Source organism: Nicotiana sylvestris, chromosome 12, assembly GCF_000393655.2.
Source record: "Nicotiana sylvestris chromosome 12, ASM39365v2, whole genome shotgun sequence".
NCBI lineage: Eukaryota > Viridiplantae > Streptophyta > Magnoliopsida > Solanales > Solanaceae > Nicotiana > Nicotiana sylvestris.
The window spans coordinates 25,427,871-25,454,544 of record NC_091068.1 but is presented as its reverse complement, the minus strand read 5'-3'; the positions used below and the strand labels follow the sequence as shown (position 1 = coordinate 25,454,544).

Sequence of the window (26,674 nt, the reverse complement as noted above, 5' to 3'; positions counted from 1 at the left end):
TATTTGGACTGAAAGTATAACAAGGGATATATTTAAACTTTTTTCTCATAGTACATGAGTGTACTTGGTCCTTTGCCGAAAAATTAATCGTTACATTATATTTTTCAAACTCCTGTATAGTAGACTAGATGTCGTGGAGAGGACTCCTTGTACATTAATAGAAGCAGTTATATTGTGTACAAGTTTGAGTGAGACTCGGGTCACTTGAGAAATCTCTAGCCCCTTTGAATTTCTAGTCATATAAATATACTAAAAATAAAACTAATAAATATAATCTTGATAAAATTCTAGTGGCAAGAAGAGCTTCACAATCCAATAACCAGAAAACCCTTGTATCTTTTTCAAAAACCAAAGTGATCATCACATATGTTATACTTGTTACTGCCCTCCCCCCCCCCCCCCCCCCAAAAAAAAAAAAACTTAAGGCTCAAATCAAAATTCAAAACCTTCCATAGAGTCATGAGGGAGCTTCACATCCTTAATCTGTCGAGAAATTTTACTACTCAAGACTTTATCGAGTCTAACATAAAAGCATCCCCGCAGGTCAAGTGATACAAGATTAGGACAACCATCAAGAATAGCTTGAAGGCCTTCATTTGTCATATAATTTCTAATGAGCTGAAGGCGGCGCAGGGCAGGCAAGCTTTGAGCAATAGCTAGAGCCTCTTCATTTATTTCATCACTGGATTTCGTAATACTGGAGATCTTCTTCAATTCTAACGACTTAAACCATGACCAAGAGCGTTCAAGAGCTTCAAAAGCTTTAGCTGTGATAGTAGCGTCTATCAGACTTAGCTCTTCCAATGATGGCAACTTTTGAACTACTTTAATGAAGCCTTCGCGTTGTAGTTTTGAGTAGCAGTACCACGTAATACTAAGTTTTTTAAGTTTTCTTGATCTGGTGATCAAAAGAAAAAAAATGAATAAATGGAAAGCAAGTGGAAGCATACATTAAGGAAGCTAGAAATTACCTCTCTGCTACGTAAAAAAGCAACTCTTTCGTGGCGAAGAATGACAATCTAATGTCAACTACTTCACCTTGGCTTCGAACAATGGCATGGCGACACATTTCCTCTAAGTGGTAAGGCTGGATATAAGGGCCATCATAATTCCACATGTCAATGACTCGCCACATGGACGGGTTCTTGCACACGCGCCTCCATGTAGTGCACACTTTCTGTGCAGTCAACAGTATCTCCACCGCACCTAGCCTGTGTAATATGTTTGCCCATATACCTTTCGGCAGTTCCAACCACGGTGGAATTTGCAACGTTGACATAATTTCACCGTCTCCTTTTCCCTTTGTATTCATTTTTTTTTCCTAGGAGAATTGGGAAAAGTATGAGCTTTTGGTTTTCACGAGTATCGCATACTAATTAGTACAAATATTTTAAAATATTAGAATAAATAATGAGTTAGACGAATTTTGAAGGGGGAAAATGCAAGCTCAAATTGATGAATTATAAACCCACTCAATCGATAATTATTGTTGTTGCAAAGTACAATCTTATTGAAATTGCTAGAAAGTAAAGAATCACTCATAAATTAAAGAAGAATTAATTAGGAGAATGAAAAAATTCTTATAACGGTAAAGAAAAATTGTTGTAGTAGCAAAAAACTTATGGGAGAAAATAGAAGAGAACATATATTTTACATGAATAGGAATTATAAATTAAAAAAAAATATTCCATGCATGGAGTACCTTTTTTGGTACACTCATACTCATTGTGTTTTCTTTGTTTGACTGCTAACTCACTCTTCGTTCTAATGCTAAATTGTCAAGCAGTTGCCAATGGCATAAAAGGAGCTTTTGTTCTAATTTTCAATTCTTACTTTTATTCTTTTGATATCAACTATTTATATCATTATATTATAGAAAAATAATATTAATACACCGTGAGAATGATTGCAAGCACAACCATCTCGAATTAGCAAAGCTCAAATAAAATGTAACAACAAAAGAAATAAGTATACCTAACTTGAGAGGCGTAAAAGTCGAGATGGAACATGATGAATTGTTGAATTTAGTTCGTTGTCCACTCATGATTTATACAAATAAATAAAGTATGAGAGAAGCCCGACATACAAGAATATGCACTAATAAATGTTGAAAATTGAAAAGGAAATACATTTCAATGGCAATTATGAGTATAAAAGAATGCAATGCTGGAAGTCCAATTTCATTTATTGGGGCCATGTTGTGAACGACTCCCACGTTTCTATTTCTGCTGATTTTTTTTTTATTTGCATTAAATTTTTTCTTTTGTTATCTTTGAAAAATGTATATGTACATTTTCGCACAACAAAGGTAAAATAGCCGTTCAAAATTTTTATGGTTATTTTGATATTTTAACTTGCAATTTAAATAAGTTTACCTAATTTGAGAGGTCTAAATGAGTGGTATATATCGAAATGGAATCAGATGAATTGTTGAATTTAGTTCATTGTTCATTCATGATTTAAAAGGAAGCACATTTCCAAGGTTATTTTCAATAGGCAATGCGAGATGAAAGCAATTATGAGTGAAAAAAGACGCATTGCATGAAGTCCAAGAGTTATTTTCCATTTACTATGGCCATCTAAACGGCTCCCACATTTCTATTTATTTGTTAAGAAACTAAGCTCAAAGTAATAATATGAAACAATAAAATAGACAAAAGATGTAAAGAAGAAGAGGGAACTTTCTTATTTTTTCTATGTATTCCAAGTGTGTACAATGTGGTGCGAAAACCTATTTATAGAATTATATAGAGGTATACAAAAGAATGCCATAAACATGGCATTAAACATTTGAGATCACGGGGGAGGTTATGGAAGCATGGAGGAAGATCATGGGAGTTATGGAGATAATGGAGAAGAGTAGTGGGAGTAACTTCTTTAGGAGTTATAAACATCCACTAATATAATTATAATATTTCACAATACTCCCCCTTGGATGTCTATACATAATGTGTCTCGTTAAACTCTTACAAGGAAAAAAATTCAATGGGAAAAAATCCTAGTGAAGGAAAAAGAGTAAACATATCTATTTTAATTTTATTTTTATTTGCATTAGACTTTTCTTTTGTTATCTTTGAAGAATGCATATTTATATTTTTGCACGAGAAGTTTCTTAAAATAATGCTTGTTTGAAGCATAAAATAGTCTCAAACTTTTAATGTCATTTTAGTCTTCATACTTATAATATAATATAATATTATGATATGATATTTTTAAAGTGGCGAAAAATAGCGTGAAGGTTATTGCTTAGATAGAAGGTCCTCATTGGGTAAAATAATACATTCTAATTCTGTAACGACTCGGTCGGTTGTTTTGAGTGTTGTAGCCTCGTTCCCTCATTTACTGCTCTTTTTGTGTTTTATAGTTGTTATATGACTTATCTGGTTAGTTGGTTCGGGTCCGGTAGGATTTCAGAATGAATTGAAACACTTAGAGCCCGTTTGGACATAATAAATTTTTCCCTTTTTTTTCATTTTTTTCACTTTTTTTCGAAATTAGCGTTTGTTCATAAAATTTCCAATTTTCACTTGAAGATGCATTTTGGAAATTTTCAAAAATTTTAAAAACTCCAAAAAGCTGTTTTTCAAAATTTTCACTCAAATCACTCACAAAACATAAAAAAATAACCCAAAATTATATTCATGTTCAAACACAACTCTAAATTTCAAATACCATTTTTATTTAAATAAATTTTTCACCTTGTTTTGAAATTTTATAATTCTTATGTCCAAACGCCAGGCAGGATATGGCGAGGCTTCAGATTTCCGAGGACATGACACTTGATAGGAAGTTATGGAGGTCGAGTATTACGGTTGTAGGCTAGGAAGTAGCTGAGTCTTGCGTTACCTTGTACTGTTGTGAGCCTAGTCTGGTAGGGTTTTAGTTTGAAATAGCTAGGGGCGTTGCAGTGTCTTACTATTTTCTCTTTTCGGTGCAGGACCTATTTACTAGCCATCATTTTTGTTTTGCATTTTTCCTTCTGCATTTTATGTTCTTATTTTTCCTATGATCTTTGTGGTGAAACTAATATTCTCTCCTTTTTATTTTTCTTATTATCTTAAGCCGAGGGTCTTCCGGAAACAGCCTCTCTACTCCTTTGGGGTAGGGGTAAGGTCTGCGTACATACTACCCTCCCCAGACACCACTTGTGGGATTTTACTGGGTCGTTGTTGTTGTTGTTGTTGTTGTTATGTCCAAACGCCCACTTAGTCTCGTAATTGAGAGCTTAAGTTGGAAAAGTTGACCGGCTATTGACTTATGTGTAAACGATTCTGGAATGAAGTTTGGATGGTTTCGTTAGCTCTGTTGGATGATTTTGGACTTAGGAGCGTATCTGGATTGTGATTTGGAGGTCTGTAGTCGAATTTTGAAATGGCGAAAGTTGGATTTTTGGAAAGTTTGATCAGGAGTGAACTTTGATATTGGGGTCGGGTTGGGATTCCAAAAGTTGGAGTAGGTATGTGGTGTCATTTGTGACTTGTGTGCAAAATTTGGGGTCATTCGGACGTGTTTTGATAGGTTTCGGCGTCGTTTGTAGAAGTTGGAAGTTTCAAAGTTCATTAGGCTTGAATCTATGTGCGATTTGTATTTTTGATGTTTTTTGAGGTGATTTGAGGGTTCAACTAAGTTTGTATAATGTTTTGGGGCTTGATGTTATGCTTGGTTGAGGTCCCGGGAGCCTCGGGTGAGTTTCGGGCGGTTAACGGATCAAGATTTGAAGTTGAAGGATTGCTGGAGTTTGAGTGTTGCTGGTGTAATCGCACCTGCGGAGTGGGAGCCGCAGATGTGAGCTCGTAGGTGCGTGATAAGTTCCGCAGATGCGGAGTCTGAGGAGAGGGGAGTAGATGGTCGTAGGTGCCAAGGTTTTCCCGCACCTGCGTGATCGCAGATGCGGGGTGAGGACCACAAAAGCGGAGAAGGGTAGTGGAGCTGGGCTCCGCAGAAGTAGATGGTTGTCCACGAGAGCGTGTCCGCAAGAGTGCAAGTTAGGTCCATATATACAGAGGAAATCACAGAAGCCAGCATTTTGTCGCTCCCGCGAGGCCGCAGAAGCGGCTAAGTTGTCGCAGGTACGGAAAGCCTGGGTAGGACATATATTATCGAGGGTTTTAAGATTTCCTCCATTTCTAACATTTTGAGCTCAGATTTTGGAGATTTTTGAGGGGGATTTCGAAGGGATTCTTGAGGTAAGTCACTTGTGGTTAAATTTCCTCAATAATTATGTTTTCCCATTGAATTTCCCACCTAGTTTGTGTGTTTTTGAGGTGTAATTTGAGGGTGTGAGGCTAGGGATTTAGAGAGTTTGATTTGAGGATTTGATGATAATTTGGTATCGGATTTGGATAAATTTGGTATGATTAGACTCATGATTGAATGGTTTTTCGGATTTTGTGACTTTTGTTGGATTTCGAGACGTGGGCCTGGGGGCCAGGTTGGAGCCGATTTTAGTTTTTTGAGTTATAACTTCGTAATTTCTTGTAGAATTGATTACTTTAGCCCGTATTGATTGTATTGTATTGCTTGTGGCTAGATTCAGGTCATTTAGGGACCGATTTGTGAGGCAAAGGCGTGATGGAGTAGAGTTTTTGCTCAGATTGAGGTAAGTAATACTTCTAAACTTGGTTCTGAGGGTTCGAAACTCCCTAATATGTGTTGTATGATTGGTGTTGAGGTGATGCATATGCCAAGTGACGGGCGTGCACTGTGAGAATTGTGACCTGATCGATTCTATGGCGCTGTATAGTGGACATATCTTGTTTATGTCCGTGTTTGTAGACATGTAATTTTTGACCCTCCTCGAGATTTTATACATTTTAGTGATTAAATATTTAGTTTAGTACTAATATCGCTATTTTAACTAGTTTCGACCTTTTTACTTTATTTTATCACAAAAATAAAAATTACAAAAATATTTTTTCTTATTTAGCTAATTGATATTTTATTTAGTTACTTTTAGTTTATCTACCTTTCATAAAATTAAAAAATATAGAAAAATAGTTTCACTTTTAGTATTTAGTTTTATTTTAGTAGTTTATTTTAATTAAGAGTGATTTCTATATTTTATAAATACATTCTACTTTTTAGAAGAAGATTTGAGATTTTAGCTAAAAGAGTTTGAACAACCCCAAAATTAGTCTCATTTTTTAATTTTCTTAAGCAATTTTGAACCAACCCAATTACCCTTAGCCCAAATAACTTTAGCCCATTACCACATCCTTTAACCTAGACCCTTCAGCATATACACCCTAACATACAGACCCTAGAGAAGAAGACCAGTGCCCCACCCCTAAAGTCAGCCACCACCGCCGCACCACCCTCTCTCCCTAGCGCCTGGTCCAAAACCCCTCTTTTCCACAAAAACCCAAAAAGGATTAAACCAAAAATCCCCAAAATCACATCAATTTCTAATTCTTTGGCCAAAATCAACAATCTCATACACATGCACGAAGGTGGAGAGGCAGAAAGGTTTTAAGGCTTTGGGGAATATTTTTGCTTTTAAATTTGTTGTCCAATTTTTGTTGGCCTTCAAATTTCGACAAAAATGCATGAAGGAGGCAATGTTTCTGTTTTGAATTAATATACAAAATATTTCTATTTCTTCTCTTCGAATTCGGACTGTGAGCACGTGATTTTTGTTTCGCACGACAATCGCTCCAAAAAGAAATAAAGAAATAATAATTGGCCCTGCTGTACAATTTTTGGATTTCTATGCGACACCTTGTTGATTTATTTGTGACTTCGGCCCATTTTTATTTATTTACTTTATTAAAACAAAATTCAAAAATATGTGTCCTGCATAATTCGAACCGTAATCCGGTCGTTAGATAGAAAATCATGAATAGGCATCTTCGTCCGTGATTTTATTTTGTCTGACTTTACCTGTTTTGAAATATTTTAGTGTGTGTGCAAATAATTGTATTGAGTGTGTATTTAATTTTAATTTGATTTTTTGGCTTAGTTTTGTTTTAAAATAAATAAGAACAAAAGGAAATAAAAAAAAAATATAAAAAAGGGACCCTTTCCCTTCCGGACTTGGGCCAATTTTAACAAAATTGGCCCAAACGAACAGCCCAAAACCCAGGCCTGCCCGGTCCAGACCACCTGATGCCCAGAGAATCCAAACGACGTCGTTTTGGTACAGGTTGATCTGGGCCGTTGATCTCAAATTGATCAACGGCCAAGATCAATTCCCCATAACCCACCAATAAACCCGACCCGTCTCACCCGGACCGACCCCAACCCTTTACCCTTGAAACGACACCGTTCCACTTAAGCTATCAGATCCAGACCGTAGATCTAGATTGATCTAACGGTCGAGATCAATCCACCCATTAACTATATAAGACCATAATCTTACCCTGCCCCCCTATCTGAACCCCAGCCTTCGTCTCCAAACAAACAGCCCTAAAACCCTAGCCGCCCCTGCGTACTTTCGCCATGAAAACCGGCGACATGAACGCCGGTGACCTTCCCCTTAACACCCTAGAACGCCCTTGCCATCCTGAACCCAAATCTATCAACCATGTAGTTCGAATCCCTCCCCACCTTCTCGAATCTTCATTTGAAGATTCGAGTCAAAACTCGATCTACTCAGTTTAACCCCAGTTTCATACCAGACACTCCCCAGACCCCCTTGTGACCAAACCATACTTGGTTTGGTCCGAATCTGATCAGGGAGGCATGAATCCCAGATCTTGAGTTTTGGAAATTTTGTGTTCCTCCGTCACTGGTTCAACCGAAGAGATTAAGGTCTAATGGACTTTAATCAAAGTGTTTCTCGTCTGAGAAACACTTCGTTTAAAGTCCGTTCAGCCTTAAGAAAGGCCTGACCAAGTCCGAGTTAAGGTTTTGATCTTTTGCGGTTTAAGGTGAGTTTTCTTTCTTTTCTTAGTTGTTTTGGTTCGTTTGATTGTTGTAAGGGTCTGTTCGTTTTCTGTTTATGTCCTTGACCTCTATCAACTGTGCTTCAACCACTTTGCCTGAACCTCTGTTTGTTTGTCTAAATCCCCCTCCTATTCTGATAAGGCATTATGTATTTGTTTGTGCAAGTAGCTGATTTTCGAGTTTGGACTGACTAGTTGACTCCTCGAGTGTATTTCTGCTTAGTCAGTATAATTCGAACCATGTATCGATACTGTTTAAATGTCTGATTTTTGGCTACGATTGTGTATGTTAATGCTAATATAGTCGAGTCGACATGTGTCGTCAATTAGTTTCAACTGTCCGAACAATAACAAATCGATTTGCTTCTGTTGAACATTTGCCTGAATCAATTAAGAACCAAGTCCTGTTACTTATAGTCGTTAATATGATCTCAGAAACCTAAGGCTTGGTCTGTAACTGAAATCTGAGTTGATGGCATGTGCACTTGTGCACAGCATGTGCATTGTGCACAGCCTGTTTTCCTGCATAAAAAGGCTTTTGATTTTAAAAATGGTTTGACAGCATATGCTGTCAGATACATCCTATGCCCATACTTTGCTTTAGTTTAAAGAAGTATTTAAACCTTGTAAAAGTTAAATCTGCCAGGGAATGTTGATTGGGTTTAGTATTTAATTAGCTAAAGTTGGAATTGAAAATGGAAGGCACATGGGAGGGGTACTGGGATATTCTGAAAACAGGCTGTTAAAAGAGATAGTGTTGAGGCCTATAAAAGGAGGAGGACCTAGGGGAAATATACAGAGATATACAGAGGGATTAGAGATAGACATATACAGAATTAGAAGGGGGCTGATAGAAGAAGAGGGGAGGAAAAGGGATACCATCTGATATTAGAGATAGACAGAGGGATTAGAGATAGACATATACAGAATTAGAAGGGGGCTGATAGAAGAAGAGGGGAGGAAAAGGGATACCATCTGATATTAGAGTAATACACAGAGAGAGGGAGATTGATAGATACAAAGATTTTGATACACACACACACACACAGATAGAGATTGATAATAAAGGGAGGGGAATACACTGATAGAAGAGGGATTTGATAAGAAAACAGGAAAAGAGAGTTGTCTGAAAACACACGGACAAAAATAGAACAAAGAGAGGCCTAACACAAAAAGGGGAATTGCATTTTTCTCATCTTTTGTCCTGATTCTCAACTGGTCTGGATGTGCCTGTTCCATATTGACTTATCCTGAGTCTTGTTTGAGATTATTGGCTGTGTGAAGTGTCAGTCCAGTTCTGGACCCATTCTGGTTAAAATCTGATTCCATATTGCTGGGAATTTGCTACATTCTACCATCTTTCATTGGTTCTAAGTTGCATTCTTGCACTGGGTTTTGCTTCTATTTGGTTACCTGCTGTTGCTGCTGCTATTTGGTTTCCTGCTGCTGCTGACCTTTCTGCTTCATTTCTTCTTTGCATTTCAGTATTCAGTGTTCTCCAGGTACACATTTCAGATCCAATTTTGGTGTTAACTGTAACAATTCAAAAGCATGAAATGAAAGGAGTTCTTGAAGAAGATTTAGATGTCTGTTTCGTAATGTTTGTGGTATACTGATTTCTGTTGTATAAATTGATTAGCGTGATTCAGTAATGAAAGATTAGTTAGATAATACTTAATCAAGTTTAGCCTCTTGCATCTTAGTTCATATTTGTTTGCCAGTACAAGATGTAATAGTATAATATATAGAAGGTGTGGATAATTGGCATAGAACTTTCGACTGGTTTCCCATCAAATAATGACATGTATAGGATAGAATATTTCCACCTACACAATAATGTTCTGTGTTATTTTCTTTCCATTTATCAAAACCGTTAGGCAACATATAGGTACATGTTCGAATCCCCATTAGTAACAATGCCTAGCATTCAATTTCCTTAACCTAGTTTAAATAAATCTAGTTAAGCTCGATTCGAGAAAATATTCGGATTAAGTATTGCATTCCATCCACCTCCATATAGCTTCTTTGTGCAACCAAAATATTTCGTAAGGTATGGCGTCTTTTCATTTTTATAAGTGATCAGAAATTGACAAGAATCCAGATTAGGTAAAAGCCTATAATTGAATTAGCATGTACCTTTTCTTCTAGTTTTAGAGACAAATGCATTAGAAATGTAGCCACTTTAGGATATCCTTTCTAAAATAGAGATGAGCCTCGCCAAATAAAAAATGCAAAATTGCGGGGCCCTCAATAAATAATCATGATAATTATTTAGAATTCAGGATAGGCCATTTAATAAATTTCATGGCCTTCAACAAAATAATAACGCGTTAGACTCTTTAGGCGCGGCTTAATTAAATCATATTCTTAAATTCGGGTGCACATTGATGTGACCCAAATCCAAATCTCAACGAAGTCCAAATGTGTCGACGATCACGGGTGCATTGATTGTGACGTGGTTCGAGATGCATTTTCACGACGTTGCAATTCTATAAAAATAAATGATAATAATAAAAGCGGTTTAAACTTAATAAAAGCACATAAGTCACAACATGTATTTAAATCAGATATTTAGCCATTATAACAATTTAAGCGACCGTGCTAGAACCACGGGATTCGAGGGTGCCTAACACCTTCCCTCGGGTCAACAGAATTCCTTACTTAGAATTTCTGGTTCGCAGACTTCATTTGGAAAAGTCGAAAATCTCCTCGATTTGGGATTCAAGATAAACCGGTGACTTGGGACACCAAAAGCCAAACCTTTCCCAAGTGGCGACTCTGAATTAAATAAATAATCCCATTTCGAATATTGTCACTTAAATTGGAAAAACTCCACCCGCGCACTTAACCCTTCGGGGCCGGGCACGCAAAAAGGAGGTGTGACAGCTCTGGCGACTCTGCTGGGGAATTAAACCCAGAACCACTGGTTCAGGGTTCAAGAATTCGAGCTTAGAATAATTGTTATATTTGGCTTTATTATCTGATCTTTATTACATGTTTTTGCATAACGTGCTAAATGTTGTCTTTTACCGCTTTGATATTATCTGAACTGTATATAAACTGTGCCGAAACCCTTCTCTTCTTACCTCCGGGGAGAAGCTCGCTGGTCGAGACTCCCTATTCTGTTAGTGTCAATACCTGAAATAAGAAAGAGGTCGGACAAGTTACAAAGCCGGACGATCTCGCGGGTCCCCGGTACGTAGCCCCTTCCTCGACTCGAGTTGTCCGCTCGGGTACACGGTTTAGAACAAATACCCAAGTTACGAACCTAGAATAACTTGACTTCATGCCGGATCCCTAGTAGGAACGCTTATTTGCATCATGTTGCGTTTGACTTAGGGGACTCAACACAGGGGTTGGGTCCGTCTAGGACTAGCGACCTGAAATGAAAAGACCATCCTGTTGCATCCTATTTGTTTCCGCGCATTTATTTGTCTGGGACATGCATGCTGCCTGACTTTGGAGTATTTGAAAAATATAAAAAAAAAATAACAGTGTATAGGACTAATTTTCTACTTTGAAAAATAGCAATGCCCAATTACTCTCAAAACTCTGCCGAAATTTTGCGATAATAAAAAGGGAAAATGTTTTGTCTTCAATAATTTGCTTTACTAAAAAAAAAAAGATAGAAAAATAGTCTTTTGGAAAGTTGTTTGTTGAAAAGGAAAGAATTTTGTTCTAAAATAATTCGGTTAATTTGACCGAACTACGCGGGTCTGATTCTCACCGGATGTGAGATACGTAGGCAAACCCCATCGGTTCCGGCCCCAATTTTTTTTAAAATTCAAAAAAATATATATTTTTCTTTAGAAAATACAAAAAAAAAAATAAAAAAAATAGAAGTTTTCTTTAAAATCAAATAAAAAAAAATATAAAATAAAATAAATAGTCTTCTTCTTTCTGAAGTCTTTCATATGAAAAATGAAATAAGCAGCAACAGAATCAAAAATAATACTCTTTGCTTTCTAGTCTCTTTTTGTAAAATGTCAAAAAAAAAAAAACAATATTTGAAAAATTAAATTTCAAAATATTAGGATTTTCCTTTAGAAGTGCTTTTGTAAATAAATAAAACTCAGAATTCCACATCATTTTCTTAAAAGTCCCTCTTTCAAAATTTAAGAGGCAACATCATATACATTCTTTCTTCCGTAGAAAAGGTAAAACAAAACAAAAAAAAATCAACCAAACATATTTTTTTTTAATTTCCAGAATTCAAGTCAAAAGCAAATAAACTTTTTAGAAGTCTTTCTTTAAAAATAAAACAAGAATCAGAATAAACAAAATTTTCTTTCTTCTTTTAAAGTAGTTCTTTCAAAAAATCCAAAAAAAAAAAATTAAATTTTTTTGAGCCCTATGCTAAATGAGCACTTGCTTCTTTATTTTATATATTTGTTTCGAACTACGTAATGATCTGATTCACGTAGGCATCGTGATACGTAGGCAATCCTCATCGGATCCGGTCGCATTTTTTTACTGCAAAATAGAAAAAAAATATAATAAAAGAAAAAAAAAATGCCGGAATGACGCATGCTCTCGTAGCAAACATATAGTAATCCACTTAACTGTATAGGTGCATCATGCCCAACGTGAGATTAACTATCTGTTATTTGCTGCAAATTAACCGTGCGCTTGTCGATGAGTATATCCAGGGTTTTTTGAAAGACGGTTGGTTTGGTGAAAGTCTGGCCTCGCACCCATACTTCACAAGGTCAAGGGGAAGTGTTCAGCTGCCTGTTGTTAGGACCAGAAGCGGTACTCACACTTACTTCACCAGGTCAAAAGGAAGTGTGGGAATGTCTTCAGAAATTCCATTGCAAACAATCCCTGTTTCTGAGGAGAGTTCGATCTCAGCCGTCCTCACGCCTGAATCCGCAACTGCGGAGGAAAATAGAATCCTACGGCTCCGCATGCTGGAAATGCTGGACGACTGGAATAATGGGAAAGAGCCGCCAAGTGTCATCCCCGGATTCCCTGAATTATTCTCCAGGTCAAGTGGGACTTCAAATGTTCCCATAAATTATCCTGCTACCCCATTCGGGTACCCAGCCACCTCAGCCTTCTCTGCTGGATCGCCTTCTGACCCTCATCCCCGAATGTCAGCCACCGATGCAAGCATGAACATCTTTACTGCATCGCCTTGCCCGATTACGGCACAGCCTGCCACGTACAAGCCAAGCTTTGACTCATCCTCTTTTACATTCCAAGCACCATCGTTCTCAATGGAACCAACTAGATTCGCTACCAGCACTAATCCTCTACCGCCTCAGTGCGAGCTTGCGCCCAGGCAGGATCAGAGCCCCAGGATTGCAGAACAAAATGAGATTGCCAAAAGAATGAGAAGCCTTGAACAAAGTTTGAAGAATATGCAAGGACTGAGCGGACAAAAGAGCGTCTCTTACGCCGACTTGTGCATGTTCCCTCATGTGCACCTGCCAACGGGTTTCAAGACCCCAAAGTTCGAGAAATACGATGGGCACGGTGACACCATTGCACATCTTAAGAAATACTGCAACCAATTGCGGGGAGCCGGCGGAAAAGAAGAACTGCTAATGGCATATTTTGGGGAAAGTTTGGTGGGAGTCGCTTCGGAATGGTATATGGACCAGGACATATCTCGCTGGCATATATGGGATGATCTTGCCAGAGACTTTGTAGGGCAGTTTCAATATAATATTGACATCGCACCAGACAGAAATGCTTTGTCAAACTTAAAGAAGAAACCCTCGGAAAGTTTCAGAGAATACGCCATCAAATGGCGTGAGCAAGCGTCAAGGGTAAAACCTTCCATGGACGAGATAGAGATGGTCACTACTTTTCTCCAGGCTCAAGAGTCCGACTATTTCCAAAACATGATGTCGGCCATGGGAAAGCCTTTCGCAGAAGCGATTAAGATTGGAGAGATGGTGGAGAACGGTTTGAAAACGGGAAGAATTTTGAGTCAGGCAGGCCATAAAGGCAACCTCCCAAGCCGTCCAAAGCGGGTCTGGAGGAATAGCAAGAGGGAAGAAGAAAGAGGAAACATCCATGGTAGTGTCAGAGGTGGGAGAATATCATAATCCCGGGCTTTGTTCTTCGGAAAGAACCTCGCAACATTATTTCCCCCACCAAAATGCGACCTACGCTCCTCAGCCTTACATGGTTATGAGCACCCAGCCTTATATCCAGCGGTCACAACCAGTCAATCGGGGGCAGGCCCCACATCCTAGGAATCAGCCTCCTCACCGAAACCACTACAATCCTCGACCTCCTCAGAATAATTTCCGTCCTCGGGAACCACCCAGGAGACCCAACTATACACCAATCGGTGAACCCTATTCCGCCATATTCCCTAAGCTTGTCCAAATGAATTTGTTGCAGCCCATACCACCAAACAGGCAGAACCCGGGATCACCATCATATCAATGGGGTGTCAGATGTGCGTAGCATTCAGGGGTAGAAGGGCACGACACCAACGACTGTTGGACATTGAAACAAGCTGTAGAGAATCTGTTAGACCAAGGGAAGATTGTGTTGAGAGACGAAGATATCCCAAATGTGACCAATAATCCGTTGCCCGCCCACGACAACGGGCCGATAGTTGGGATGATTTGTGAAGACGAGGAAGTCGATCTGGCACTGAAAGCCATAATTGCTATTACTGATACAGAAAAGGGACCCAGGGTAACTCCGGAACAAGAAAAAGGAATAAGTGATGTATTCAAGCAGGCCTCCATGGTATGGGGGACGGTCAAAACACCTCGGCCGAACGAGCCAGTGTTTGTCGGACGCATACCACAGGAGCCAAAATACAACAAAGAGGAAGATGATAAGGTGTCCCCGCTCGACGAGAGTGAGGAAATATGTGAGGCAACAAGGGAAAAGCTATGCGAAATGCACATGGTCCAGCCAGGAGAGGGCACTAGCACCGTTGAAGTATCGTACATGGGACCAAGCACCAAGCTTCAAAACTAGAAGGCTACACCATTCTTGATCAAACGGAAGTCCTAATGAACCTGTCTTGCCACTTTCTCTGCATCACGAGTAACCCCCGAGGGTGACTCAGATGTTTTTCTTCAGTTTCATGTTTTTAATTTCCTGAATGTCGACCTTTTTCCTTATCTTCCCCAAAATGCCAAGAAATGAAATCATGCTTGATTACTCACTTTCTTCTTCTATGTTTTCTTTTGTGTTCTCTTCAATTCTGATAAATGCAGCTTTAAATAACATGACATGTTTGCGGACTTCATGCCCGGATCACGAGAACTCCGATCAGACTTCAAATAATGAGTCAAAATTTGAGATATAAAGAATTTGAAAAGTAGGAACAACTAAAGAAAATTGGTTCATGGTTTGGAAAATGTCCGTCACTAAAGCAGAGTTTGAGAGTAGTAAATGGGTTTAGACCCGTACAGAATGATAACCTTAATAACTGCGGTTTGTCACGGGCAATTATACCCAGAAAGAATGGTCCATACATCATTGAAGAACGTTACCAAATGGAGCATTTGTATCTGGGCGACGTCGAAAGAAACGACGTCAGCCTTGCTTGGAAAGCAGGTGCAGCGATATGTCTAAATCACTCTGGCGATATCTTTGCACATTTTGAGATGACGAAGGCTTTCATTCTCGCTACCCAAACACTATCAACCCTTTGCAAAACCCATTTGAGCTGGTTACTCTTCTTTGATTACCCTATTTGGAACCTGAAAATATTGTTGAAAATAAAGTGAAAAAAAAAAAACAAAAACAGAAACGAAAGCAAAAAAAAAAAAAAAAAACAAAAGTGTTCCTGAACTACGTTTGACTTGATTCCGAAAGGATACATAGGCAACCTCTCCTTGGGGTTCAGTCACACCAACAAAAATCCAGGAATTCCCCGGAAAGTAAAACTGGGGCCGAAGTTATAATAATTTGGCAATAATCCCACCCAAAAAGTTCCAAAGCTGTAGTTCAATCCAAATTCTTTTCACCCCAAACCTTTTTAAAGTCCTTCTGATCAATCAGCAAAGTATTTCAAAATAGGAAGATGGAATTATTTGGTTCCGATCCAACAAAATGAGGAGAATAAAGATGAGAGAGTCTTGTCGGTGAAAACCTTTGGGCACCGTGAGGCGACGAGAGAAGAGAAATTGAAATGAGAGAGCTTGTTTAGTAAAAACTCGCAAGGAGTACTAGCAGGCGACAGTAAGAAGAGAAATGAGAGAGGTCGACTAGCGAAAACCCGCAAAGGGCGTTGTCGGCCAAAAAGATGATTCCACCTCAGAAAGTCCTGGCAAGGTTCCCGGGTTTTTGAAAAAATATAGATCTGTTTTGATTCATGAGGAAATGCAAGTTCTCGGAGGTCAGGCATCCAGTCCAAAAGGCATGTCATGTCAGTTTGAAACTGGCATACACTCCAGATAAGTCCCTCTTTTCTCCCCGAAAGGGGCGTTTCTCTTTAAACTCATATGTTCTCCTTTACATAGTTTTCTTTGAGTTCTTTTTGATCTAACTCTTAATTCCGTAGTAATCGCAAAGAAAGGTGGCAGGACCGGTTTTACAGGGCTCCGTTTGGCGAGAGTCGAATAAAATGTACAAACTCGGTGGCGCGTCAGTCCCATCCCGACTGGCCATGATAGTTGATTTGCTTCCAAAACCGACAAATCCCCACAGGCTATCCCTTGTACAATTCCCCAAAAAAGTCCACCCCAGCACATCCCCAGCAAGTTTGCTAAAAAAAAAAAAATCCCCACAGAGTCTCCCTGATAAAATCCCCACCAAAATCCCCAAGCAGAAAGGGACAGAAAAGCCAAAGCCTTATAAGGCAAATCATCACAAAATCTGGAAACGCAAGTCTGAGTAGTCCAAGAGTTTTCGCATGTGAAATCCAATCAATAGCAGAGTTTCTCAACAAGAATTGGGCCAAGACAAAGCAATTGGAACAGTCAAGACCCCCAAACCAACCGCCATTTTCAAACTAATAATCTTTCTTTGTTTAGGAAAATTGAGACAGGTGCGACACAAAGTAGCTGTGCAAGAAGCAGGTGTAGCCCAAAAGAGATAAAACGCACAAGCATTAAAACAACCCCGCAGCAGAAAACGACCAAAGGTAAGTTTCCCATAATATTTTTATGCATTTTGATGAATCCTCCCGGCATAACCCGATGAATCTCCCCGGCATAACCCGATGAACTTTCCCGGCATAACCCGATGAATCTCCCCGGCATAACCCGATGAAGCCTCCCGGTATAACCCGATGAATCTTCCCGGCATAACCCGATGAATCTTCCCGGCATAACCCGATGAATCTTCCCGGCATAACCCGATGAATCTTCCCGGCATAACCCGATGAATCTTCCCGGCATAACCCGATGAATCTTCCCGGCATAACCCGATGAATCTTCCCGGCATAACCCGATGAATCTTCCCGGCATAACCCGATGAATCTTCCCGGCATAACCCGATGAATCTTCCCGGCATAACCCGATGAATCTTCCCGGCATAACCCGATGAATCTTTCCGGTATAACCCGATGAATCTTCCCGGCATAACCCGATGAATCTTTCCGGCATAACCCGATGAATCTTCCCGGCATAACCCGATGAATCTTCCCGGCATAACCCGATGAATCTTCCCGGCATAACCCGATGAATCTTCCCGGCATAACCCGATGAATCTTCCCGGCATAACCCGATGAATCTTCCCGGCATAACCCGATGAATCTTCCCGGCATAACCCGATGAATCTTTCCGGTACAACCCGATGAATCTTCCCGGCATAACCCGATGAATCTTCCCGGTATAACCCGATGAATCTCCCCGGCATAACCCGATGAAGCCTCCCGGCATAACCCGATGAATTCTCCCAGCATAACTCAATAAATCTTTTCGGCATAACCCGAGAACCTTTCCATGCAATCAACATTAGGGTTTTAAACCCTAAACTGAATTTTCCTTTAGTCAGCATTAGGGTTTTAAACCCTAAACTGAATTCTTTCTTTGTTCGGCTTTAGAGTTTTAAACCCTAAACTGAACCTTTCCCCAGCTAGCCGGTATTAGGGCTCCAACCCTGAACTGATCATGCATATCCTCTTTCATCAATTTTATGAACTTCCTGGTAAATAATTAACGAAATTTTCCTAGTGAAACTGGGGCAGAAATTTTCGTTTGTTTGTTTGTTTTTCCCGCAGGTCTAACCTCGAGCCACACGGATCGAAATGACCCACGAGATAAGTCTCGACTCAGAATCAAAGAAGAAAAAAAAGACAAAAGAAGACATCTTGAGATATCAGAGTGAATGGAGAGCAGATCGACTCCAACATTTGACTAAGGTCCTAAACCCTGCCAATTGCGTCTCACTCAGTATCCCAGAGGTTAAACAAGTCGCCGCAACTCGCAAGCATCAAGATTCAGATCGGAGTCTACAAGCAGAATCAGCTAAGACCCAAGATCAAGTCGTAAAAGAATCATAGATAGGAATCTTGTAACTAGCAGTTGACATGCATATAAGTAGTTAGTTCAGTTTCCAATTTTCGTTTGGTTGTAATAAGGCGGTCAGTGACGCAGCAGTGACAACAGCAACAGCAGTAGCAGCAAGCATTGCAATCCCATGGTAGTCCCAGCTACCAAAACTTCCCGAACTACATTGACCTGATTCCTGTTTAGCCCAGGATATGTAGGAAATCTTTGAAGCAAGATTCGGTCAGATCTTTCAAAAAATGCTTCATACGGAGTGGTCTATAGGCAAAAATCGCTCATACACGCTCACTTGATCTTTGCACGAAAACCCTTCGTGTTTCCGAACAAAGAGGGGCAGCTGTGAGCACGTAATTTTTGTTTCGCACGACAATCGCTCCAAAAAGAAATAAAGAAATAATAATTGGCCCTGCTGTACAATTTTTGGATTTCTGTGCGGCACCTTGTTGATTTATTTGTGACTTCGGCCCATTTTTATTTATTTACTTTATTAAAACAAAATTCAAAAATATATGTGTCATGCATAATTCGAACCGTAATCCGGTCGTTAGATAGAAAATCATGAATAGGCATCTTCGTCTGTGATTTTATTTTGTCTGACTTTACCTGTTTTGAAATATTTTAGTGTGTGTGAAAATAATTGTATTGAGTGTGTATTTAATTTTAATTTGATTTTTTGGCTTTGTTTTAAAATAAATAAGAACAAAAAGAAATAAAAAAAAATATAAAAAAGGGACCCTTTCCCTTCCGGACTTGGGCCAATTTTAACAAAATTGGCCCAAACGAACAGCCCAAAACCCAGGCCTGCCCGGTCCAGACCACCTGATGCCCAGAGAATCCAAACGACGTCGTTTTGGTACAGGTTGATCTGGGCCGTTGATCTCAAATTGATCAACGGCCAAGATCAATTCCCCATAACCCACCAATAAACCCGACCCGTCTCACCCGGACCGACCCCAACCCTTTACCCTTGAAACGACACCGTTCCACTTAAGCTATCAGATCCAGACCGTAGATCTAGATTGATCTAACGGTCGAGATCAATCCACCCATTAACTATATAAGACCATAATCTTACCCTGCCCCCCCATCTGAACCCCAGCCTTCGTCTCCAAACAAACAGCCCTAAAACCCTAGCCGCCCCTGCGTACTTTCTCCATGAAAACCAGCGACATGAACGCCGGTGACCTTCCCCTTAACACCCTAGAACGCCCTTGCCATCCTGAACCCAAATCTATCAACCATGTAGTTCGAATCCCTCCCCACCTTCTCGAATCTTCATTTGAAGATTCGAGTCAAAACTCGATCTACTCAGTTTAACCCCAGTTTCATACCAGACACTCCCCAGACCCCCCTCGTGACCAAACCATACTTGGTTTGGTCCGAATCTGATCAGGGAGGCATGAATCCCAGATCTGAGTTTTGGAAATTTTGTGTTCCTCCGTCACTGGTTCAACCGAAGAGATTAAGGTCTAATGGACTTTAATCAAAGTGTTTCTCATCTGAGAAACACTTCGTTTAAAGTCCGTTCAGCCTTAAGAAAGGCCTGACCAAGTCCGAGTTAAGGTTTTGATCTTTTGCGGTTTAAGGTGAGTTTCTTTCTTTTCTTAGTTGTTTTGGTTCGTTTGATTGTTGTAAGGGTCTGTTCGTTTTCTGTCCTTGTCCTTGACCTCTATCAACTGTGCTTCAACCACTTTGCCTGAACCTCTGTTTGTTTGTCTAAATCCCCCTCCTATTCTGATAAGGCATTATGTATTTGTTTGTGCAAGTAGCTGATTTTCGAGTTTGGACTGACTAGTTGACTCCTCGAGTGTATTTCTGCTTAGTCAGTATAATTCGAACCATGTATCGATACTGTTTAAATGTCTGATTTTTGGCTACGATTGTGTATGTTAATGCTAATATAGTCGAGTCGACATGTGTCGTCAATTAGTTTCAACTGTCCGAACAATAACAAATCGATTTGCTTCTGTTGAACATTTGCCTGAATCAATTAAGAACCAAGTCCTGTTACTTATAGTCGTTAATATGATTTCAGAAACCTAAGGCTTGGTCTGTAACTGAAATCTGAGTTGATGGCATGTGCACTTGTGCACCTCATGTGCCTTGTGCACAGCCTGTTTTTCTGCATTAAGAAGGCTTTTAAGTTTTAAACAATTTGACAGCATATGCTGTCAGATACATCCTATGCCCATACTTTGCTTTAGTTTAAAGAAGTATTTAAACCTTGTAAAAGTTAAATCTGCCAGGGAATGTTGATGGGGTTTAATATTTAATTAGCTAAAGTTGGAATTGAAAATGGAAGGCACATGGGAGGGGTGCTGGGATATTCTGAAAACAGGCTGTTAAAAGAGATAGTGTTGAGGCCTATAAAAGGAGGAGGACCTAGGGGAAATATACAGAGATATACAGAGGGATTAGAGATAGACATATACAGAATTAGAAGGGGGCTGATAGAAGAAGAGGGGAGGAAAAGGGATACCATCTGATATTAGAGATAGACAGAGGGATTAGAGATAGACATATACAGAATTAGAAGGGGGCTGATAGAAGAAGAGGGGAGGAAAAGGGATACCATCTGATATTAGAGTAATACACAGAGAGAGGGAGATTGATAGATACAAAGATTTTGATACACACACACACACACAGATAGAGATTGATAATAAAGGGAGGGGAATACACTGATAGAAGAGGGATTTGATAAGAAAACAGGAAAAGAGAGTTGTCTGAAAACACACGGACAAAAATAGAACAAAGAGAGGCCTAACACAAAAAGGGGAATTGCATTTTTCTCATCTTTTGTCTTGATTCTCAACTGGTCTGGATGTGCCTGTTCCATATTGACTTATCCTGAGTCTTGTTTGAGATTACTGGTTGTGTGAAGTGTCAGTCCAGTTCTGGACCCATTCTGGTTAAAATCTGATTCCATATTGTTGGGAATTTGCTACATTCTGCCATCTTTCATTGGTTCTAAGTTGCATTCTTGCACTGGGTTTTGCTTCTATTTGGTTACCTGCTGTTGCTGCTGCTATTTGGTTTCCTGCTGCTGCTGACCTTTCTGCTTCATTTCTTCTTTGCATTTCAGTATTCAGTGTTCTCCAGGTACACATTTCAGATCCAATTTTGGTGTTAACTGTAACAATTCAAAAGCATGAAATGAAAGGAGTTCTTGAAGAAGATTTAGATGTCTGTTTCGTAATGTTTGTGGTATACTGATTTCTGTTGTATAAATTGATTAGCGTGATTCAGTAATGAAAGATTAGTTAGATAATACTTAATCAAGTTTAGCCTCTTGCATCTTAGTTCATATTTGTTTGCCAGTACAAGATGTAATAGTATAATATATAGAAGGTGTGGATAATTGGCATAGAACTTTCGACTGGTTTCCCATCAAATAATGACATGTATAAGATAGAATATTTCCACCTACACAATAATGTTCTGTGTTATTTTCTTTCCATTTATCAAAACCGTTAGGCAACATATAGGTACATGTTCGAATCCCCATTAGTAACAATGCCTAGCATTCAATTTCCTTAACCTAGTTTAAATAAATCTAGTTAAGCTCGATTCGAGAAAATATTCGGATTAAGTATTGCATTCCATCCACCTCCATATAGCTTCTTTGTGCAACCAAAATATTTCGTAAGGTATGGCGTCTTTTCATTTTTATAAGTGATCAGAAATTGACAAGAATCCAGATTAGGTAAAAGCCTATAATTGAATTAGCATGTACCTTTTCTTCTAGTTTTAGAGACAAATGCATTAGAAATGTAGCCACTTTAGGATATCCTTTTAAATAAAAATGAGACGAGCCTCGACAAACAAAAATGCACAAGCTGCGGGGCCCTCTAAATGTATATATTAAAATACTTAGAATTCGGGACAGGCCGTTTAGCGAATTTTACGGCCTTCCCAAAATAACAATACGCTAGTTGCTTTAGGCGCACCTTTAATAATTTAACCTTCTTAAACACGGGTGCACATTGATGTGACCCAAATCCGAATCTCAACGGAGTCAAAATGTGTCGACGACCACGGGTGCATTGATTGTGACGTGGTTCGAGATGCATTTTCACGACGTTGCAATTCTATAAAAATAAATGATAATAATAAAAGCGGTTTAAACTTAATAAAAGCACATAAGTCACAACATGTATTTAAATCAGATATTTAGCCATTATAACAATTTAAGCGACCGTGCTAGAACCACGGGATTCGAGGGTGCCTAACACCTTCCCTCGGGTCAACAGAATTCCTTACTTAGAATTTCTGGTTCGCAGGCTTCATTTGGAAAAGTTGAAAATCTCCTCGATTTGGGATTCAAGATAAACCGGTGACTTGGGACACCAAAAGCCAAACCTTTCCCAAGTGGCGACTCTGAATTAAATAAATAATCCCATTTCGAATATTGTCACTTAAATTGAAAAAACTCCACCCGCGCACTTAACCCTTCGGGGCCGGGCACGCAAAAAGGAGGTGTGACACGGACCTTTGGTTTTCAATGGTATTCGATTGAGGCTGAGTCGTGTGAGATCCGTTCGAAGCTTCGGCGAAAGGTTTACCATTGATTTTTGTGGTTCGAGTTCGCCTTCTGTTGTAAATTGTTGGGCCTGGAATTTCATATTTGATCGAGTTTTGAAGTTGTCTCTGCTCACTTGAGGTCCAATTCTTGCCTTGTTTCTCTTTGTTTTTTTGTCCTATGCTTGATTTTAGATAGTATACATTTGGTGATTACATGTTTGATATATTGTTTGTTTGCCGGTGTTCGGAACTTAAAGTAGATTTTTAGTTGTTCTAGATTATGGTTTAATTACATAATTTGAATTAGTATTATTTAAATATTAAATAAGGTTTAAGCTAAGAAATAGTAGTTGTTGTTCATTAACAAATCTGATGAATTTGGTTGTGGGGGTTGGACGTTAATAACGAAAGTTAAGTTTAACATGCTAATTATTTTGTTCTATTGGTTTAATCGCTAGTAGCATGTTTAGGCCTTCAACACGTGGGTAGGAAAACTTTTAGACGCGTAAATGAATCATCGTGACTATGGGTACGGTTCCCGTGGCATAATCATGATACGAATTCCCAATTCGAGTGTGCGTTTCACGTGACTCGACCATAACTTCAAATAATAATAAAAATAAACATGTTGTAGATCGCGGGTACGGTTCCCGTGACGCGGTTTACAATGTGTACCAAAATGACAAGTGTAGAACAATCGTGACTTGTTCCAGAAATAACTCCATAAATAAATAAAAGCGGTTATAAAGTTAAAAATGCACAATAGATTTAAAACATGTAATTAATCAGATAATTAGGCCAATTATTAATAGTTGAGCGACCGTGCTAAAACCACGGAACTCGGGAGTGCTTTACACCTTCTCCTGGGTTAACATAATTCCTTACCCGATCTTCTGGTTTTCGCAGACTTTAAACGAAGTCAAATTTTACTCGATTTGGGATTTAAAATAAATCAGTGAGTTGGGACACCATAAATTATCCCAAGTGACGACTCTGAATTGAATAAATAATCCCATTTTAATTTATGTCACTTTAATTGAAAAAACTCCCTATCCCTTTTCGGGTAAAAAGTAGGTGTGACAGCTCTGACGACTCTGCTGGGGATCGAACCCAGAATCTCTGGTTCAGGGTTCAGAATTTTAGCTTAGAATAACTGTTATAGTTGGCTTTTGTTTATTATCTGATTTTTTATGTGTTTGAGCCTAATGTGCTAAATGCCGCTTTTACCGCTTTGATATTGCTTGAATTGTATATAAAACTGTTACGAAATGCTTCTTCTCTCTTAGTCTTCTAAATCTTCTAGGAAGTGCACGCTTGCGTGACTTCTTTTCTGTTAGTGTCACACCTTAATCTAGAACGAGGATCGGATCAGTTACAAAGCCAGATTGCCTTTTGGTTACCGATGTGTTGCCCCATTTAGCTCGAGTTGTCCGCTCGGGTAAGACAGGTCTAGAACAATATACCCGGGTTTTTAAACTTAGAAGAACATAACCTCATGTAGGATCCCTAGTAGGTACGTTTGTTCGCATCACGTGCATTTAACTTTGGGGACTCAACACAGGAGTTGGGTCCGTCTAGGACAGGTGTACCCAAATTAAAAGATCATCCTGATGGATCTTATGTGCTACTTGTGTATCTGTTTATTTCGGCTTGCATGTTGACTGGCTTCTAGAATAGGGAAAGAAAATGGAAAAAAAAAGGAAAAAGAAAAAACAAGAGTGTGAGGTAGGTATTTGAAAATTTTGGAACTCTGCCAAATTTTTGACAAAAAAAGAGAAAGAAAATAAGCCAGAGTTTTCAAAAGTCATGCTTCCCCTGTTCTGTCATAACTAGCCGAACTACGCGGGTCTGATTCTCACCGGATGTGAGATACGTAGGCAAACCTCATCGGTTCCGGCCCCCAATTTTCAAAAATCCAAAAATATTTTCTTTTAATTTCTTCTAAAAATCCAAAATATTTTCATTCTTCTTTGGAAGTTTTTATTTCGAAAATTGAAAAGAAAATTCAAGATTCAAATATATTTTCTTTAAAAGTCTTTCTTTCATAATTTTAACATAAAAGTCCAAAAATTCAAAAATAATTTCTTTCTTCTTTATAAGTCTTTCTTTTGAAAATTTAAAAAAAAAACAAAGAAAAAAAAATTTCAAAATCCAAAAAAAAAAAATTAGTTTATTTCTGTATTCCTAATCTTCCCAAACTACGCAAGATCTGATTCATGTTCCCACATGATACGTAGGCAACCCACATCAGGTTCGATCAAATGATTGAGAAAAAAAAAAGAAGAAAAAAAAGGAGCAAGAATGATAATAATAAGGACTAACTGATTACATTCTAACGTGTCTCTTGTTTTGAATTGTGAAGAAAGTTTAAGGTGGTTGGTTTGTGGTAAGCTGGCAGCACAAGATCCAAGGGAAAAATGTCATTGACAACTGACATCGAAGCTGTTACAAATGCTCAAGAGACTCAGGGTCAGAGGGTTCAATAAGAGTCAACTGTGGTTGAGGAAAATAAAATACTGAAACAGCAAATGACCGAATGTGTCAAGTATGGGCCAATGGGGCAAGGGCCGCCCTTTTCTATTCATGGTTTCCCAAAGTTCACACCCATCTCGACTACTACCATTTCGGTCTCATTGTCTGATCAATCATATCCACCTGGGCTCAGTCTTTATCCCAACTGTATGACTAGATTTGGAACTTCTGTTGCGCGCTCCCAAGGTGTGCCATTAACAAACCAATCAGACAACCACTACTATTATGCCCGTCTTCACCGTCCCACAACCGACGGTAGTGCAAAGGAAAACTCATGAGTCACAATCTGCTACCCAGCAAGAACAGTACCACTTTCATGAGTACCACTAGTACCTATTTGATCTTCCTGCAAAGATTGAGAAGCCTGCCTAAAAGATGGCACAGGAAGAAATGACCCAAAGAGTGAAAAGCTTAGAACAATAGTTGAAAAACATGCAAGGGTTGACAGGTCAGAAGAGTATTGCCTTCAAGGATCTATGTACGTTCCTCGATGTTCGTTTGCCACTTGTTTTCAAGACTCTAAAATTTGAAAAGTATGATGGACGTGGAGACCCCGTAGCCCACATGAAAAGGTATTTTAATCAACTAAGAGGTGTGGGATGAAAGGAAGAATTATTGATGGCTTATTTTAGGGAAAGCCTTACGGGTGTAGCCTCTGAATGGTTTATTAATCAAGACACCTCTCACTAGTATGTATGGGATGACATGTCCCGGGCCTTTCTCAAATAGTTCTAATACAACATCGACACCGCTCCAGACCGCAATTCCCTTTCAAACCTGAAGAAGAAACCAACTAAAAGTTTCAGGGAATATGCCATTAAATGGAGAGAGCAAACAGCTAGAGTTAAGCCACCCATAGATGACCACGAGCTAATCAGTGTCTTCTTTCAGGCGCAAGAGCCAGATTACTTTCAAAACATGATGTCCGCAGTTGGCAAATCCTTCTCGGAAGCAATCAAAATGGGAGAAATGGTAAAGAATGGCCTTAAGACAGGCATAATTATAAGTCAAACAGCTCTCAAAGCTGTAACTCAGGCTATCCAAATTGAATCTGGTAATTTTAGTGACACGAATGATATGGATAAAGAAATCATGATGACATCAGGGTCGAAAAACGGTTCTAGGAGAACATCTCGAAGGTATGACCAGCATCGTATGTTTTTCGATGATTACCTTGAGCACTACTATCCACGTCAGAACCCACAGTACTCTGTTGCTCCAACTCACTATGTCGTCCAACCACCAAGACACCCAAGAAGGCGAGCACCAGCACCACAAAATCTCCATCAGCCTCCACCA

At 39.1% G+C, this 26,674-nt stretch overlaps 1 protein-coding gene across 1 annotated transcript; it reads right to left on the bottom strand.

Moving 5' to 3' along the window:
• Window positions 1-432: 432 nt before the first annotated feature.
• On the bottom strand, window positions 433-2,007 carry LOC104227053 (putative F-box/LRR-repeat protein 23). Its single transcript, XM_009779185.1, has 3 exons — window positions 1,975-2,007; window positions 972-1,321; window positions 433-898 (listed from the first exon to the last, which is right to left on the bottom strand). Exons 2-3 carry the CDS (start codon window positions 1,310-1,312, stop codon window positions 433-435), a joined length of 807 nt encoding a protein of 268 aa, XP_009777487.1. The 5' UTR covers window positions 1,313-1,321; window positions 1,975-2,007.
• Between the last annotated feature and the right edge of the window lie 24,667 nt (window positions 2,008-26,674).

What these genes read in the sequence shown, in the direction of transcription:
- LOC104227053 (XM_009779185.1), bottom strand. Translation starts at nt 1,312, where the DNA reads ATGAATACAAAGGGAAAAGGAGACGGTGAAATTATGTCAACGTTGCAA. An exon ending in CTTTTTTACGTAGCAGAGAG is followed by an intron (nt 899 to 971) that starts GTAATTTCTAGC and finishes TTTGATCACCAG; the next exon opens with ATCAAGAAAACTTAAAAAAC.